The 13956-nt window shown below is 46.9% G+C and overlaps 1 protein-coding gene across 1 annotated transcript in view; it reads left to right on the forward strand.

Moving 5' to 3' along the window:
• Positions 1–13956, forward strand: part of LOC140385722 (unconventional myosin-Id-like) — a 264080-nt gene that overhangs the window by 19504 nt on the left and 230620 nt on the right. The window contains exons 2-5 of the mRNA XM_072468175.1: positions 3749–3957; positions 8006–8099; positions 11165–11330; positions 13583–13636. Of these exons, the coding sequence (XP_072324276.1) occupies positions 3749–3957; positions 8006–8099; positions 11165–11330; positions 13583–13636 (523 nt within the window). The remainder of the gene's footprint in view (positions 1–3748; positions 3958–8005; positions 8100–11164; positions 11331–13582; positions 13637–13956) is intronic.

Consider the following 13956-nt stretch of genomic DNA (forward strand, 5'->3'; position numbering starts at 1 on the left):
TGATCAATCTCTCTCCTCTGCTAACACCTAACTGACAACCCAAGATTCCCTGAGTTCTAATATTTATACTGGGAACTGGTGGTGCCCTCTAGTATTTGAATTACACTGAGATGTAATAATTAACCCTTCACTGGTATACCTATCTACATATCATTACACCTATCTCTCTCTGGTTAGCTTCTGTGATTGTGTGTCACCTTGCCCTGAAAGCGATGGAGAAGTGTGTGTGTCATGCAACCTGTTTGGCTGATGCAGTTGTCATTGTTTAACACCAGTTTGTGAGGTTTACAGTGTTGAAGGTGAGGTGAAGCACATAACTGTTAAACTTGACGGTTGATTAATATAGATCGGTGCGAGTAAGAATGGGTGTGTGGTGAATTGAGCAGTGGATGAGGCGACTTCTTTAGTTAGGAGGATATGCTGTAGCCACTGGTTTATATGTGGTTATTGTGCTTCTTGCAACACTGCATCCAGATTGTGAGGGCTTGACTCCTGGTATTGACTGCACCCACTACCTTTGACAATGTGCTAGGTGGGGTTACTGAGTTACGTGGTTAGGGTGGAGGCGTGGGCTTAAGTGGGGTGTTCTTTGCAAGAGCCGGTGCAGACTCAATGGGTTGAATGGCCTCCTTCCGCTGTAAATTCTATGATTCTATGTGTCTTGATGGATGACTGTAGATACGGGATATGTCTCTTTGTTTCTACTTCCTCCACCAAGACCCCCAGTGCAGCATCTGAGAACCTTGTAGCCCACTCATTCTCCCGTGTTGTGCAAAGAGACAAGTACAGGGTATGGTTACAGAATGGCATATAGACCAAACCTGGACTGGATTGCAGGTCCCCTTCATGGACATACATTATTGAACTAATTTGGTTTTAAGTAACACTCTGCCAGTTTTCATGTTGATGTTCTGGTACAACATATTATGGTGGGATTTGTGCGAGTGACTTCTAATGTCTGACATTATCTGATAAAATACAACACTTGGCTTATTGGATGCAGCTTAAGCAATGGAGGAAGTATTAAGGTCCAATTTATTTTATTCGTTCATGGAATGTGGCCATCTCTGGCAAAGCCAGCATTTGTGCCCATCCCTAATTGCTCTGGAGAAGGTAGTTGTGCGCTGCCTTCTTAAACCACTGCAATCCATGTGTTATAAGTACACCAACAGTGCTGTTAGGGAGGTAATTCCAGGATTTTGATCCAGTGACAATGAAGGAATGGCGGTATATGTCCAAGTCAGGATAGGGAGCAGCTTGGGTGGGAGCTTGCAGGTGGTGTTGTTTCCAGGCATCTGCTGCCCTAATCCTTTTCTGTCATAGAGGTCTCATGCTTGGAAGGTGCTGTTGAAAGAGCTGCATTGAACTCCTGAAGTGCATCTTGTTGCCACTTATTACGATCCCGGACCAGATCCTAAAATTTGCCAGGATACTCAATGGGAACCCCAGTGCGTTTTCTAGATTTGTAATAGTGTGAGGAAAGGATACCCCACTCCAGAAATGATTCCACCCAAAAATAGGGATATGGTATATTAAAATAAACTTTATTATTAACACATAACTACCTTAAAATCACAGAACTATAGCTTACAGTTACAAGTTTAACAACTTCTAAGTGATACTTGCTTTATCTCCAATCAAGCAAAACCCATTACAAGTCAAAAAACACTTTTAAATAGAGTTAGCAAACACAGGATTACTTGACAATCTTTGGATAGAGATATCTTTTGAAAGACTGCTTGAAGAGAGAGAGATCATGTCAGATTAATGCTGAATCTCTGACAGCCTTCTGCAGAAGCTGCTATTCAGCTCACAGCCAAAACTAAACTCAAACTCTGCCTGCTACAGTCCTGGCTCCTCCCATTAATTATATCATCCCCATTCTACTCATGACCTACTTGATTAAGTTTAAATACAATGTTTCTAATTATCTATTCCAAGGAAATCCCCAGAAATCCTAACAAAAACGCACTAGGCTTCTCTTTGTAAACATATACAGGTCAGAAAGAAGAATGACCTCATATTTATGACATCTTAATTACACATTTTGCAGCCACAACGTTTTGCTGTTTATCAAACCAGGATTTCAAAAATAAATTACAGCAGCAGATATATACACACCCTAACTTAGGCTTTTAAAAGCATTACTGCACCAGATACATATAATACAATATATACACCAATTTCTTACATTCATCACACATGGTGCATCACTGGTAGAAGCAATGAATGTTTCGAATGGTGAATGGGGTGCCAATCAAATAGGCTGCTTTGCCCTGGATGGTGTTGAGCTTCTTGAGTGATGTTGGAGCTGCACTCATCCAGGCAAGTGGAGAGTATTCCACCACATTCCCCGAACAGGCGCCGGAATGTGGCAACTAGGGGCTTTTCACAGTAACTTCATTGAAGCCTACTTGAGACAATAAGTGATTATTATATTATTATTATCGTGCCTTGCGGACAATGGGTAGACTTTGGGAAGTTAGGAGGTCGGTCATTGTCTGCAGAATTCCCAGCCTCTGGCTTGCTCTGGCAGCCGCTGTATTTATATGGCAAATCCAGTTCAGTTTCTGGTCAATGGTAACCCCGGATGTTGATACTGGCAACGGCAATGCCATTGACTGTCAAGGGGCGATAGTTAGATCCTCTCTGGCACTTGTGTGTCATGAATGTTACTTGCCACTTGTCAGACAAACCTGAATATTTTCCAGGCCTTGCTGCATTTGGCCATGGGCTGCTTCAGTATCTGAGGAGTCGCAAGTCATGCTGAGCATTGTGCAATCATCAGAAAAGGTCTCCACTTCTGACCTTGTGTCGTCATTGATGAAGCAGCTGAAGATGGATGGACCTAGGACACTACCCTGAGTAATTCTGGTTGGGATCAAGGGGCGTCATTCTCCGACCCCCCGCCGGGTCGGAGAATGGCCGTTGGCCGCCGTGAATCCCGCCCCCGCCCCCGCCGAAGTCTCCGGTACCGGAGATTGGGTGGGGGCGGGAATCGGGCCGCGCCGGTTGGCGGGACCCCCCGCTGGATTCTCCGGCCGGGATGGGCCGAAGTCCCGCCCAGAAATTGCCTGTCCCGCCGGCGTAAATCAAACCTGGTATTTACCGGCGGGACCAGGCAGCGTGGGCGGGCTCCGGGGTCCTGGGGGGGGGGGGGCGCGGGGCGATCTGACCCCGGGAGGTGCCACCACAGTGGTCTGGCCCGCGATCGGGGCCCACCGATCCGCGGGCGGGCCTGTGCCGTGGGGGCACTCTTTCCCTTCCGCCTCCGCCACGGTCTCCACCATGGCGGAGGCGGAAGAGACTCTCCCCACTGCGCCTGCGCGGGAAACTGACAGCGGCCGCTGACACTCCCGCGCATGCGCCGGGAAACTGACAGCGGCCGCTGACGCCCCCGCGCATGCGCCGCATTTCCGCGCCAGCTGGTGGGGCAACAAACGCCATTTCCGCCAGCTGGCGGGGCGGAAATCCCTCCGGCGCCGGCCTAGCCCCTCAATGTTGGGGCTAGGCCGCCAAAGATGCGGAGCATTCCGCACCTTTGGGCCGGCGCGATGCCCGTCTGATTGGCGCCGTCTTTGGCGCCAGTCGGCGGACATCCCGCCGTTGGGGGAGAATTTCGCCCAAGAAATTCAATTTGGTTAAAAATGCTAACAGATGAAGTACAAAATGTGGCATGGTCAAAGGAATATATTGCCAGTTGCTGATGGTATCTAAAACAAACTAACCCTTATTTTCTTCTCTGCAGGTTTGATAAGAATAGAAACTATACCTACATTGGAGAGGTGGTTATCTCCGTGAATCCGTACCAGCAAATTGATTTATATGGAAGAGACATGATTGAGTACTACAGGGGAAGGGAGCTGTATGAAAGACCACCACATTTGTATGCCATTGCCGACTCAGCTTACAAGGCCATGAAGAGGAGGGCCAAGGACACGTGCATTGTAATATCAGGTACATGGAGAATAGGTGGGAACAGGTCATTCAGTATTGGCAGAAAGAATTTGGGTGTCAGACCAAAGGCACAGTAAATAAAACAAACTTTTGAATATATGGAGAGAGACAAAAGCCAAAGTGGCTTTGAAAGTACAGAATTTAAATTATGGCATTCACATCATTTGAAAGTGACTTCAATAATTTTTATAAAAAGGTGGCCAATTGTCTCTGCAATAGAGGCACAAGACTGAAAAGCTGGTGGGCGGAAATCTTCCAGCTTTGAGACTAAGTGTGGTGGCAGGTGGCTCCGGTGGCACCTTTCACATTGGCCAGAGTGGCGGGATTCAGCACTTGGAAGCTCATTAATTATGCACAGGTGTGTTGCCCTCTGAGTCACGTGGTGGGCCAGCTGCTCATTAGTCCATCTGCCATCAGCTTCAAAAGTCCTGGCGCCATATTTAAACAGCAGTCTCGCACACTCATACCATTCTCTCCTGCCCACATGTGTTCACCAGACCATGCAGGATGTCAGAAACACAGAGGAAAAAGGCTAGCAGTCTCAAGAGGAAGTCTGCTCCTCGATGCCACCACCCTCCCCCTCAACCCATCACCTGCGAGGTGCCCATGCCGCCTCTGGACCTCTACCCAACATATCTGAAGTCTTTGTGCATTCCCTTCCAGTAAACAATATGGTATCCCTTCGATCCAATTGTTTGTGCAGTTTTCATGCACCCTTGTCAGGGTCCAGCCGCCCCCTCTTTGCTCTTCCATCTGCCTTTCGTTGTTCATCTTCATCCACCTCCTTGCCCCTCTGTCTTCCATTGAGAGCCTTCACGCCCCCCCCCCCCCCCCCCCATCCCCAACAACCCCCGTCAATCCCTCCTCCCACTCATGGGCTCACATCACACTGGTCGAGTTTCAGACCTGTGTTGCGATGGCTACCTGAGTCCCACAACAGAGTGCTGTCCAGATAGACACTGGTGTGCACCAGGGGGAAGGAGACCTCTACACTTCCCAACCCCAGGCGCTGTACTGATCCGACTTGGAGACACAGGAGAGTTCATGGGTCCAGCAGCACGGTGTTGTCCATGAAGAGCAGTTCGTCATGGAGACAGAGGTAGGAACCAGTCTGCTACAGCAGAGTGATGTGCAGCACATCAGGAGCAGCGCAGCACAATGGCAGAAAGTTGTTGTGCTCACCCCAAAAGTCTATTGTGAACTGAGGATCGCCTTGTCCACGCCACTCTTTGTCAATCGGGTTTTAGACCACCGTAATTTCCTGCTGCAGTGACGCAGGTTTAAAGGCCTGATGGGATTCCAGCAGCCAGATGTTTAAATGAGCATTCATGATATACAAATGAATACACGTGGCATTCACACTACCAGCCAGCAGGAAGACCGACCATCTTTGACCCACCGCTGGGAAATTGCAACAAGATTAAATGGGCAGTAATTTGACTTTTTGGCTCCCGCTAGATTCTCCGGTACAGCTTGCCACCAAACCAGGAGCCAATGAAGGCCAATGGGCACAAGGGTGTTGGGTGAATGGGACATCATGTGAGTTAGGATACAGGCAACAATGTTTTTGGTAAGCTCAAGCTTATGGAAGATGGGAGGCTGATCATTGGAATAGTTGGTAACAAAAGCAAGAATGAGTGTTTTAGCAGCAGATGGACTGAGCAGGATAGGGACAGATATGGGTGATATTTACAATGGTGAAAGTAAACAGTCTCTTGCTGGATAGGTTATTTGATCAGAAATGCAGCTTATAAACCATCTCAATAGCATGAGACACTGGTCATAAGGATGGGGTGGAATCCATGGTTGGGGAACATAGTATGTGGCAGTGTCCAAGGCAATGGCTTCTGATTTCCCAGAATTGGTTGGAGGACAATTTTGCTCATTCACCCTGCACAGATCCTTTAAGCACAGGTGCAGTTCAGTGGTTGAGAGGAATGGTGGTGAGGCAGGATTTGGTGTTGTCTGTGATGCTGCTGAGGGGAAACATGTACATGAGGAGACCTAATGTCCCTATCTGGTCTGAACCATTTGCAAATCTGCTCCCACACCAAGGTTGAATCTTAACTGCCCTCTGAAGTGGCTCAGTGAACTGCACAATATTTTCAAACAGCTGCAGACAAAGGCCCACCACCACCATCTTTTCAAGGACAAACAGGGATGGACAATAAATGTCATCCTTGGCAGCAATGTGCACATAAGACCATAAGACATAGGAGCGGAAGTAAGGCCATTCGGCCCATCGAGTCCACTCCACCATTCAATCATGGCTGATTTCAACTCCATTTACCCGCTCTCTCTCCATAGATAAGACCATCTTTGGGGCAACACAGTAGCACAAGTGGATAGCACTGTGGCTTCACAGCGCCAGAGTCCCAGGTTCAATTCCCCACTGGGTCATTGTCTATGCGGAGCCTGCACGTTCTCCCCGTGTCTGCGTGGGTTTCCTCCGGGTGCTCCGGTTTCCTCCCACAGTTCAAAGCCGTGCAGGTTAGGTGGATTGGCCATGCTAAATTGCCCTTAGTGTCCAGGAAGATTAGGAGGGGTTATTGGGTTACGGGGATAGGGTGGAAGTGAGGGTTTGTGTAGGTCTGTGCAGACTCGATGGGCCGAATGGCCTCCTTCTGCACTGTATGTTCTATGTTCTATGTTACTGTATAGGCCAGAATTTATTGTCCATCCCTAAGTGCCCTTGAGAAGGGGGTGGTGAGTCCCCTTCTTGAACCACTAAAGTCCATGTGGCATAGTTATACCCACAGTGTTGTTTGGAAGAGAGTTTTGGAATTTTGACTCAGCGACAATGAAGTCAGGATGATGAGTGAGGTGAAAGGGAACATTCACCTGCTGATATACCCATGGATCTGCTGCCTTTGTCCTTCTAAGTGGTAGAGGTCACAGGTTTGGAAGATGCTTTGAAGGAATCTTGGCAGGTTGCTGCAGTGCAACTTGTGTAATGATAAACAATGTGTTAATGGTGGAGAGAGTGAATGTTTAATATGGTGGATAGGGTGCCAATCAAGCGGGCTGCTTTATCTTGGATGGTGCCGAGTGTTGGAGGTGCACTCATCTAGACAAGTGGAGAGAGTTCCATCAAACTCTTGACTTCTGTCATGCAGGCTTTGGAGAAGGTGGGTTACTCACTGTAGAATTCCTAGTCTTTGACATGCCCTTGGGGAGACAGTGGTGTAGTGGTATTATCGCTGGACTAGTAATCTAGATGCCCAGAATCATGCTCTGGGGACCCGGGTTCGAATCCCGCCATGGCAGATGATGAAATGTGAATTCAAGGCTAAAAGGTGACTATGAAACCATTGTCGATTGTCATAAAAAACCCATTTAGTTCATTAATGAGCTTTAGGGAAGGAAATCTGCCATCCTTACCTCGTCTGGCCTACATGTTACTCCAGATCCCTGGAGATGGTCATTGCCTGGCACTTGTGTGCAGCGAATGTTACTTGCCACTCACAGCCCAAGCTTAAATGTTGTTTCTTGTTGCATTTGGGCATGGACTGCTTCAGTATCTGATGAGTCGTGAATGATACTGAACATTATGCAATCTTCAGTGAACATTCCCACTTTTGACCTCATGCTCGAGAGGAGGGAGTGGAGGGAGGCAAGGTGGCGCAGTGGTGAGCACTGCTGCTTCACAGCGTCGAGGACCCGGGTTTGATCCCGGCCCCGGGTCACTGTCTGTGTGGAGTTTACACATTCTCCCTGTGTCTGCGTGGGTCTCACCCCCGCAACCATAGAACCATGTGCAGGGTAGGCGGATTGGTCACACTAAATTACCCCCTAATTGGAAAAAAAAAGAATTGGGTACTTTAAATTAAAAAAACAAATGATGGAGAGGAAGTCACTGATGAAGCAGCTGAAGGTGGTTGGGCCTGGGACATTTCCCTGAGGAACTCCTGCAGTGAAGTCTTGGGACTGAGGATATTGATATCCAACAACCGTAACCATCTTCCTTTGTGCCAGGTATGATGCCAACCTGTAAATAAAAGTGACGGTCACAGATTAAAGCAGGGTGTCTCCTTATTTATATTTTCAGGCGAGAGTGGTGCCGGCAAGACAGAGGCGAGCAAATATATAATGCAGTATATTGCAGCGATAACAAATCCCAGCCAAAGGGTGGAGGTTGAGAGGTAAGAGTTAGTTCTGCGCATCGTCTTGCATGGTACATCAAGTTTATCCAAACCCATGTCTGGATCCGACACAACAACAAGCGGAAATTAGGAAATTCTGCAATAAAATCTCCCAAGGCACTTCACAGGATCACCATCATCAGGCAAAATTTGACAATGAGCCGAAGAAGGGCAACAAGCTAAAACCTTGGTCAAAGAGGTGTAAACTTTAAGGAATGTCTCAAAGGAGGCGGTCAAGAGAGAGAAACAGAGAGGGAGGATTAAGAGGGGGAGACTCATGGAAGGAGTTCCAGAACAAAGGCGGGATTCTCTCATCCTGCGGCAGCGTGTCCACGCTGTCGCGTTTTACGACGGCGTGAACGGGCCGTTCCCAGGACTAATTCTGGCCCTTACAGGAGGCCAGCACAGTGCTGGAGCGGTTCATATGGCTCCAGCTGCCAATCCCGGCATGAACTGGGTGCCGCTTGATCCACGCATGCGCAGTGGCTTCCTTCAACGCGCCGGCCCCGACGCAACATGGCGTAGGACTACAGAGGCCGGCGCGTAGGAAATGAATCCCGCAGCCAAAGAGGCCGGGCCGCTGATCGGTGGGCCCTGATCGCAGGTCAGGCCTCATCGGAGGCCCTCCCCCCGCCCCGGGGTTGGAGCCCCCTCCCCCCCCCCCCCCCACAGGCCACCACCCGACCCTTCCACGCTGAGATCCCGCTGGCTGAGAGCAGGTGTGGACGGCGCAGGTGGGACTCAGCGTTTCCACGACGGTCGCTCGGCCCATCTCGGCGCGAGAATCGGCGGGCGGGCCATGTAGAGCAGCCCGCGACTGCCGCCGTGCCAACCACGCCGGCACCAATGGCGGCGTGGCCCGGTTGCAGGGATTCTCCGGCCCAGCCCAGCCCAGGGCTGAGAGAATCCTGCCCATAGTGTCAAGATGGATAAATGCACCAATGGTCGAGCGAACAGGAACCAAAGGCCAGAGTTAGTTCGCCAGGGGTTCTATGGTTGAGGGAGGTCACCAAGACAGGAAGAAGCAAGGTCATGGAACGATTTGAATGATGCATGTATGAGACTTTTCAATTGAGGCATGGGGATGATGGGTGAATGGATGATGATAAATGGATGTTTATGTATTCTTTGGGAAGAAAGAGACTCAGCTATAATACACTACGATCAGGGACTGAAGAAGCAGGTCCACCCGCAACTTCTCAGGGTATCTATAGTTGGGTAAGCACAGCCATTGACCTTCCTGTCCCGAGAGATTGTTTAAAAATCTGAATCTATTATTGGGTTAATCTGAAACACTTTTCAATGTTCTGACTGGGTACCATATAATAATAATAATCTTTATTAGTGTCGCAAGTAGATTTACATTAATAACGCAATGAAGTTTCTGTGAAAATCCCCTAGTCGCCACAGCCCGCCACCTGTTCGGGTAGACTGAGGGAGAATTCAGAATTTCCAATTCACCGAACAAGCATGTCTTTCGGGACTGGTGGGAAGAAACTGGAGCACCTGGGGGAAACTAATGCAGACACGCGGAGAACGTACAGACACCGCACAGACACTAACCTTTTATTTTAAAAAATTTAAAGTACCCAATTAATTTTTTCCAATTAAGGGGCAATTTAGCATGGCCAATCCACCTCCCCGGCACATCTTTTGGGTTGTGCAGGAGAAACCCACGCAAACACGGGGAGAACGTGCAAACTCCACACGGACAGTGACCCAGAGCCGGGATCGGACCTGGGAGCTCAGTGTCGTGAGGCAGCAGTGCTAACCACTGCACCAACCTGCTGCCCCTCACAGACACTAACCTAAGCCAGGAATCGAACCTGGGTCCCTGGCCCTCTGAAGCAAAGTGTTAACCACTGCCGCACACACCCTCCCTATCTTCTGCATTCCTCTAACTCTGGCAATTCCAACTTTCCCATCATTAATAGCCTTACGTCAATACCCTCTGGGGTTCTCTCCATAAATGTTTCTATCACCCTCTCTGAATTCAAAACCCTCCTTAAAATCTACCTCTTTGACCAAGCCTTTGTCACCTGCCTAATGTGTTTTTAGGCTCTGTGTCATTGTCATGTGAGAGGACCTTTAAGAAATGGGTGTTTAAGAAATGTACCTTTAAGAAATGGGTGTTTATCAGTGATGTCAGAGTGTGGGCGGAGCTGGGCTGTCTGTCAACTTTTTACTTTCGTTTTAGGCTGTTTGCTGCAGGGTGTGTTTTAGTTTCGTTTTCAGTGTTGGAGCTGAAGCCAGACCAAGCCGTTATACTGCTGATCCCTCTGCCATCAAAAGACTATCTCTTGATCATTTGGTGAATTCCGAATTATAAATGTTTTCAGTGGTGACTTTAACCTGATGTGCTTCTGTTAAAGGTTTTGTTTTTAAGTCGTATGGATGTTAACAGGAAAGCTGAAAGGATTACTTAGTGTTGTATTCTTTGGGGATTGTATTTGAATTAATGGTTGCTAAGATGTTCACTGTATGTTTTAAAAAGGTTAACTTGAGTTCATAGAATAAACATTGTTTTGCTTTAAAAAATACTTTTCCATTTCTGCTGTACCACACCTGTAGAGTGGGCCGTGTGCTCCCCATACCACAATCTAGTAAAAGTTGTGGGTCAGATTAGCTCCATGATACACTTTGGGGTTCTCTAAACCCTGGCCCATAACATCATATTTTGTCTGATTGCACTTTGATGAAATGTGGTGGAATATTTTGGAGTGTTAATGGCACCATATAAATACAAGTTGTTGTTAGCGTTGGCAGTGTCAAAAACAATTAGATGAAAATTGCCTGGGGGGTGGACTTCATAAGATTAATGCAGTGAAAGTAAATATTTAACCCAAGAATTCCGGGACTTAAAAATGATTATTTTTCTTGGGCAGAGACTCAATGAACTGAATAGCTTCCCACTGCAGCGTAAATTCTCTTGGAGTGGGGGTGGGAAATATTTGGAGCTTTACCCTCAGATCTAGATGCTAATATTTCCACTGTGCTGCCTGCAGGCCAACAGAAAGCTTCATTCTGACAATTTATTTCATATATTCACCCACTTTGCCCTCAAGTGTCAAAAATACTTTGCTGAAGTCAAACTGTGTCCTGGAGGCTTTTGGGAATGCAAAGACAAATCGAAATGACAACTCCAGTCGCTTTGGGAAGTACATGGACATCAACTTCGACTTTAAAGGGGATACCACTGGCGGACACATCAATAACTACTTGCTCGAGAAGGTAAAACAATTGCCCTTTGTTTTCTTAAAGTCACAGGCCCTGAATTTTCCCTTCTAGTGTACTCCACCCATGGTGGAAAGATCCAGAAATATATCTGTGCTTGTCTCTTTTCTCTATGCACTTACTTTATAACTCTGTTTTTCATTCACTCTCTGCCTTTGTCTTTCTGCATTGTCCTCTGTACTTGGGCTGTTATCTTTGATACGCTTAACAGGAATCAGGAAAATTCCCACCTTGGCCCGCTTGCCTTGGGAGAAAATTCCAGTATGTTAGCCCTTACACAATGAGCTTTTATTTTCTGCAATAACCTTTGATGTGGCGCCTTATAAAATGCCTTCTGGAAATCTAAGCACCGTACATCCACTTTATTCACCGCACATATTCTTTCTTCAAAGATCTCCAATAAATTGGTTAAACATGGTTTCCCTTTCACAAAACCATGTTGACTCTGCCTGATGTCCTTGAATTTTTTGACGTTCCGTGTCTTGACATCTTTAATAATAGCTTTTAACATTTTCTCTATGACAGAAGTTAAGCTAACTGGCTTGTAGTTTCCCACTTTCTATCTTCCTTTTTTGAGTAAAAGAGTTACACTTTCTATTTTTCAATCTAATGGAACCTTCCATGTATCTATGGAATTTTGGAAAATTAAAACCAATGGGGCAACTCTCACTAGTCACTTATTTTAAGACTCTGGGATGAAATCCTTCAGGACCTGGGGACTTGTCAACTCGCAGTTCCAGCAATTTTCAAGTACCATTTCCCTGGTGATTGTAATTTTCTTGAGATCCCCCCTCCTCTCTAATTCTCGATAAATTGTTATTTCCAGAATGTTAAATTAAATTTATATTTTCCGTTCATGTGATTGGGTTGCACTCATGGCTCTAAATCACTAGAATTCTCCAGCCACTGGGATTCTATGTTCCCACTGGCAGTGTACTCATGCCACAGGCTTCCTGGTGGCATGGGCTGGCTTCAATGGGAAATCCCATTGACAAGCAGTGAAAAGAGAGAATCCTGCACCAGCGAACAGTGTGCCGCCCAGAAACATGCATCTGTGGGACCGGAGAATCCCGCCCCATGTCTATGGGTGACTATCCCAGGAACATATCTGCAGTGCTACCATTCCTTATGAGCTCTACCACACCACCATCTCTCTCAACCCCTAAAACTGTCTCTAAATTCTCTGACAGCCACTGCTAAATGAGCAGAAATTTCCTCCAACTAAATATTGGGAAGTGCAAAGCTCTTTTGGTCCCCACCACAATCTCTTTGGCCCCGCCCACCACCAGGATCTTCCAATGGGCCTTTAGCTGGGCTGCCGCATCCCCTGGGGTGGGTCCCACCACCACGGGGCCGAAAATTCATCCTGAACCTCCGACTCCGTTCTGAGACTCAACCAAGCCATTCACAAACCTTTGGTGTCAGACTTGACACAGATGAGTGTCCAACCACATATCCGCACCATCACCTAATTCCTACTTCCATAACTGCCCCCACTCGACAACTGCTGTCAGCTCATTTGCTGCCGATAACCTCATCCTTTTCTTTGTCACCACTAAACTTGACCAGCCCAGTGCACCCCTCCCACTCTCTGCCCTTGAAATCATCCAAAACTCTGCTGCCCTTGGCCTTACTTGCACATTCCAATTCACATATCACCCCTGCGGTTACCAAAGTACATGGCTCCCAATTAAGCAATGCCTTGATTTTAAAGTTCTCATCCTTGCTTTCAAATCTCTCCATGACTTTGCCCCTCACTATCTCTGTAATCTCCACCAGCCCTTCAACCCTACAAGATATCTGCGCTTCTCTAATTCATGGTCTCTTGAGCATTCTGATTTTAATTGCTCCATCTTTGGTGACTTTGTTTTCAGCTGCCTAGGCCGTAGGCTCTGGGATGATCATCCTACATATCTCTGCCTCTCTTTCTGTTTTTGTCTGATTATGTTCTTGTGAAGTGATTTGTAATGTTTCATTATGTTTAAGCTGCTATATAAATACAAGCTGTTGTTCTGACTACTCTCCATTTTTGCTTACGTTCTGAGTTCAGGAACAGAACAACTTTGGATGGTTAGAAACAAATATATTGCTTTTCTAACACAGACACTTACTCTGCAATGCGACCATGTTTTTCCCTTCTTGATCCCAGTGGACTTGATGTGTACTTTCAGCATTTTCTGGAGAGTGTTTTTATTGCTAACATTCATGGTGCTTGTTCTTGAGTTGTGTAATTTTTTTTTTCTCTTAAGTCACGAGTGATTGTTCAACAAGGAGGAGAGAGAAATTTCCATTCATTTTATCAGGTAACAATTCTTTGTTATTGTCTGTCTCCTTTATTTGAGGGACTCTTTTTCAGTAATAAACCAGGGCTCAATTGAGTCCAACTCTGTATCAAAGTGTGTTTGAAAGAAAGTTCATGCATTTATACAGAATGTTTTACAACCTTGGATACTCATGACGAGTGAATAGGTTTTAAGCAATTTAGGCAAACATGGAAGCACAACAAGAACGCAAGAAATAGGAGCAGGAGTGGACCATACATAAGGCCCAACAAGCCTGCACCACCATTCAATACTATCATTGCTGTTCTTAGACTTCCGCAACACTTCCCCACCAGCTCCAA

Source organism: Scyliorhinus torazame, chromosome 11 (genome assembly GCF_047496885.1).
Source record: "Scyliorhinus torazame isolate Kashiwa2021f chromosome 11, sScyTor2.1, whole genome shotgun sequence".
In the NCBI taxonomy this organism is placed as follows: Eukaryota; Metazoa; Chordata; class Chondrichthyes; order Carcharhiniformes; family Scyliorhinidae; genus Scyliorhinus; species Scyliorhinus torazame.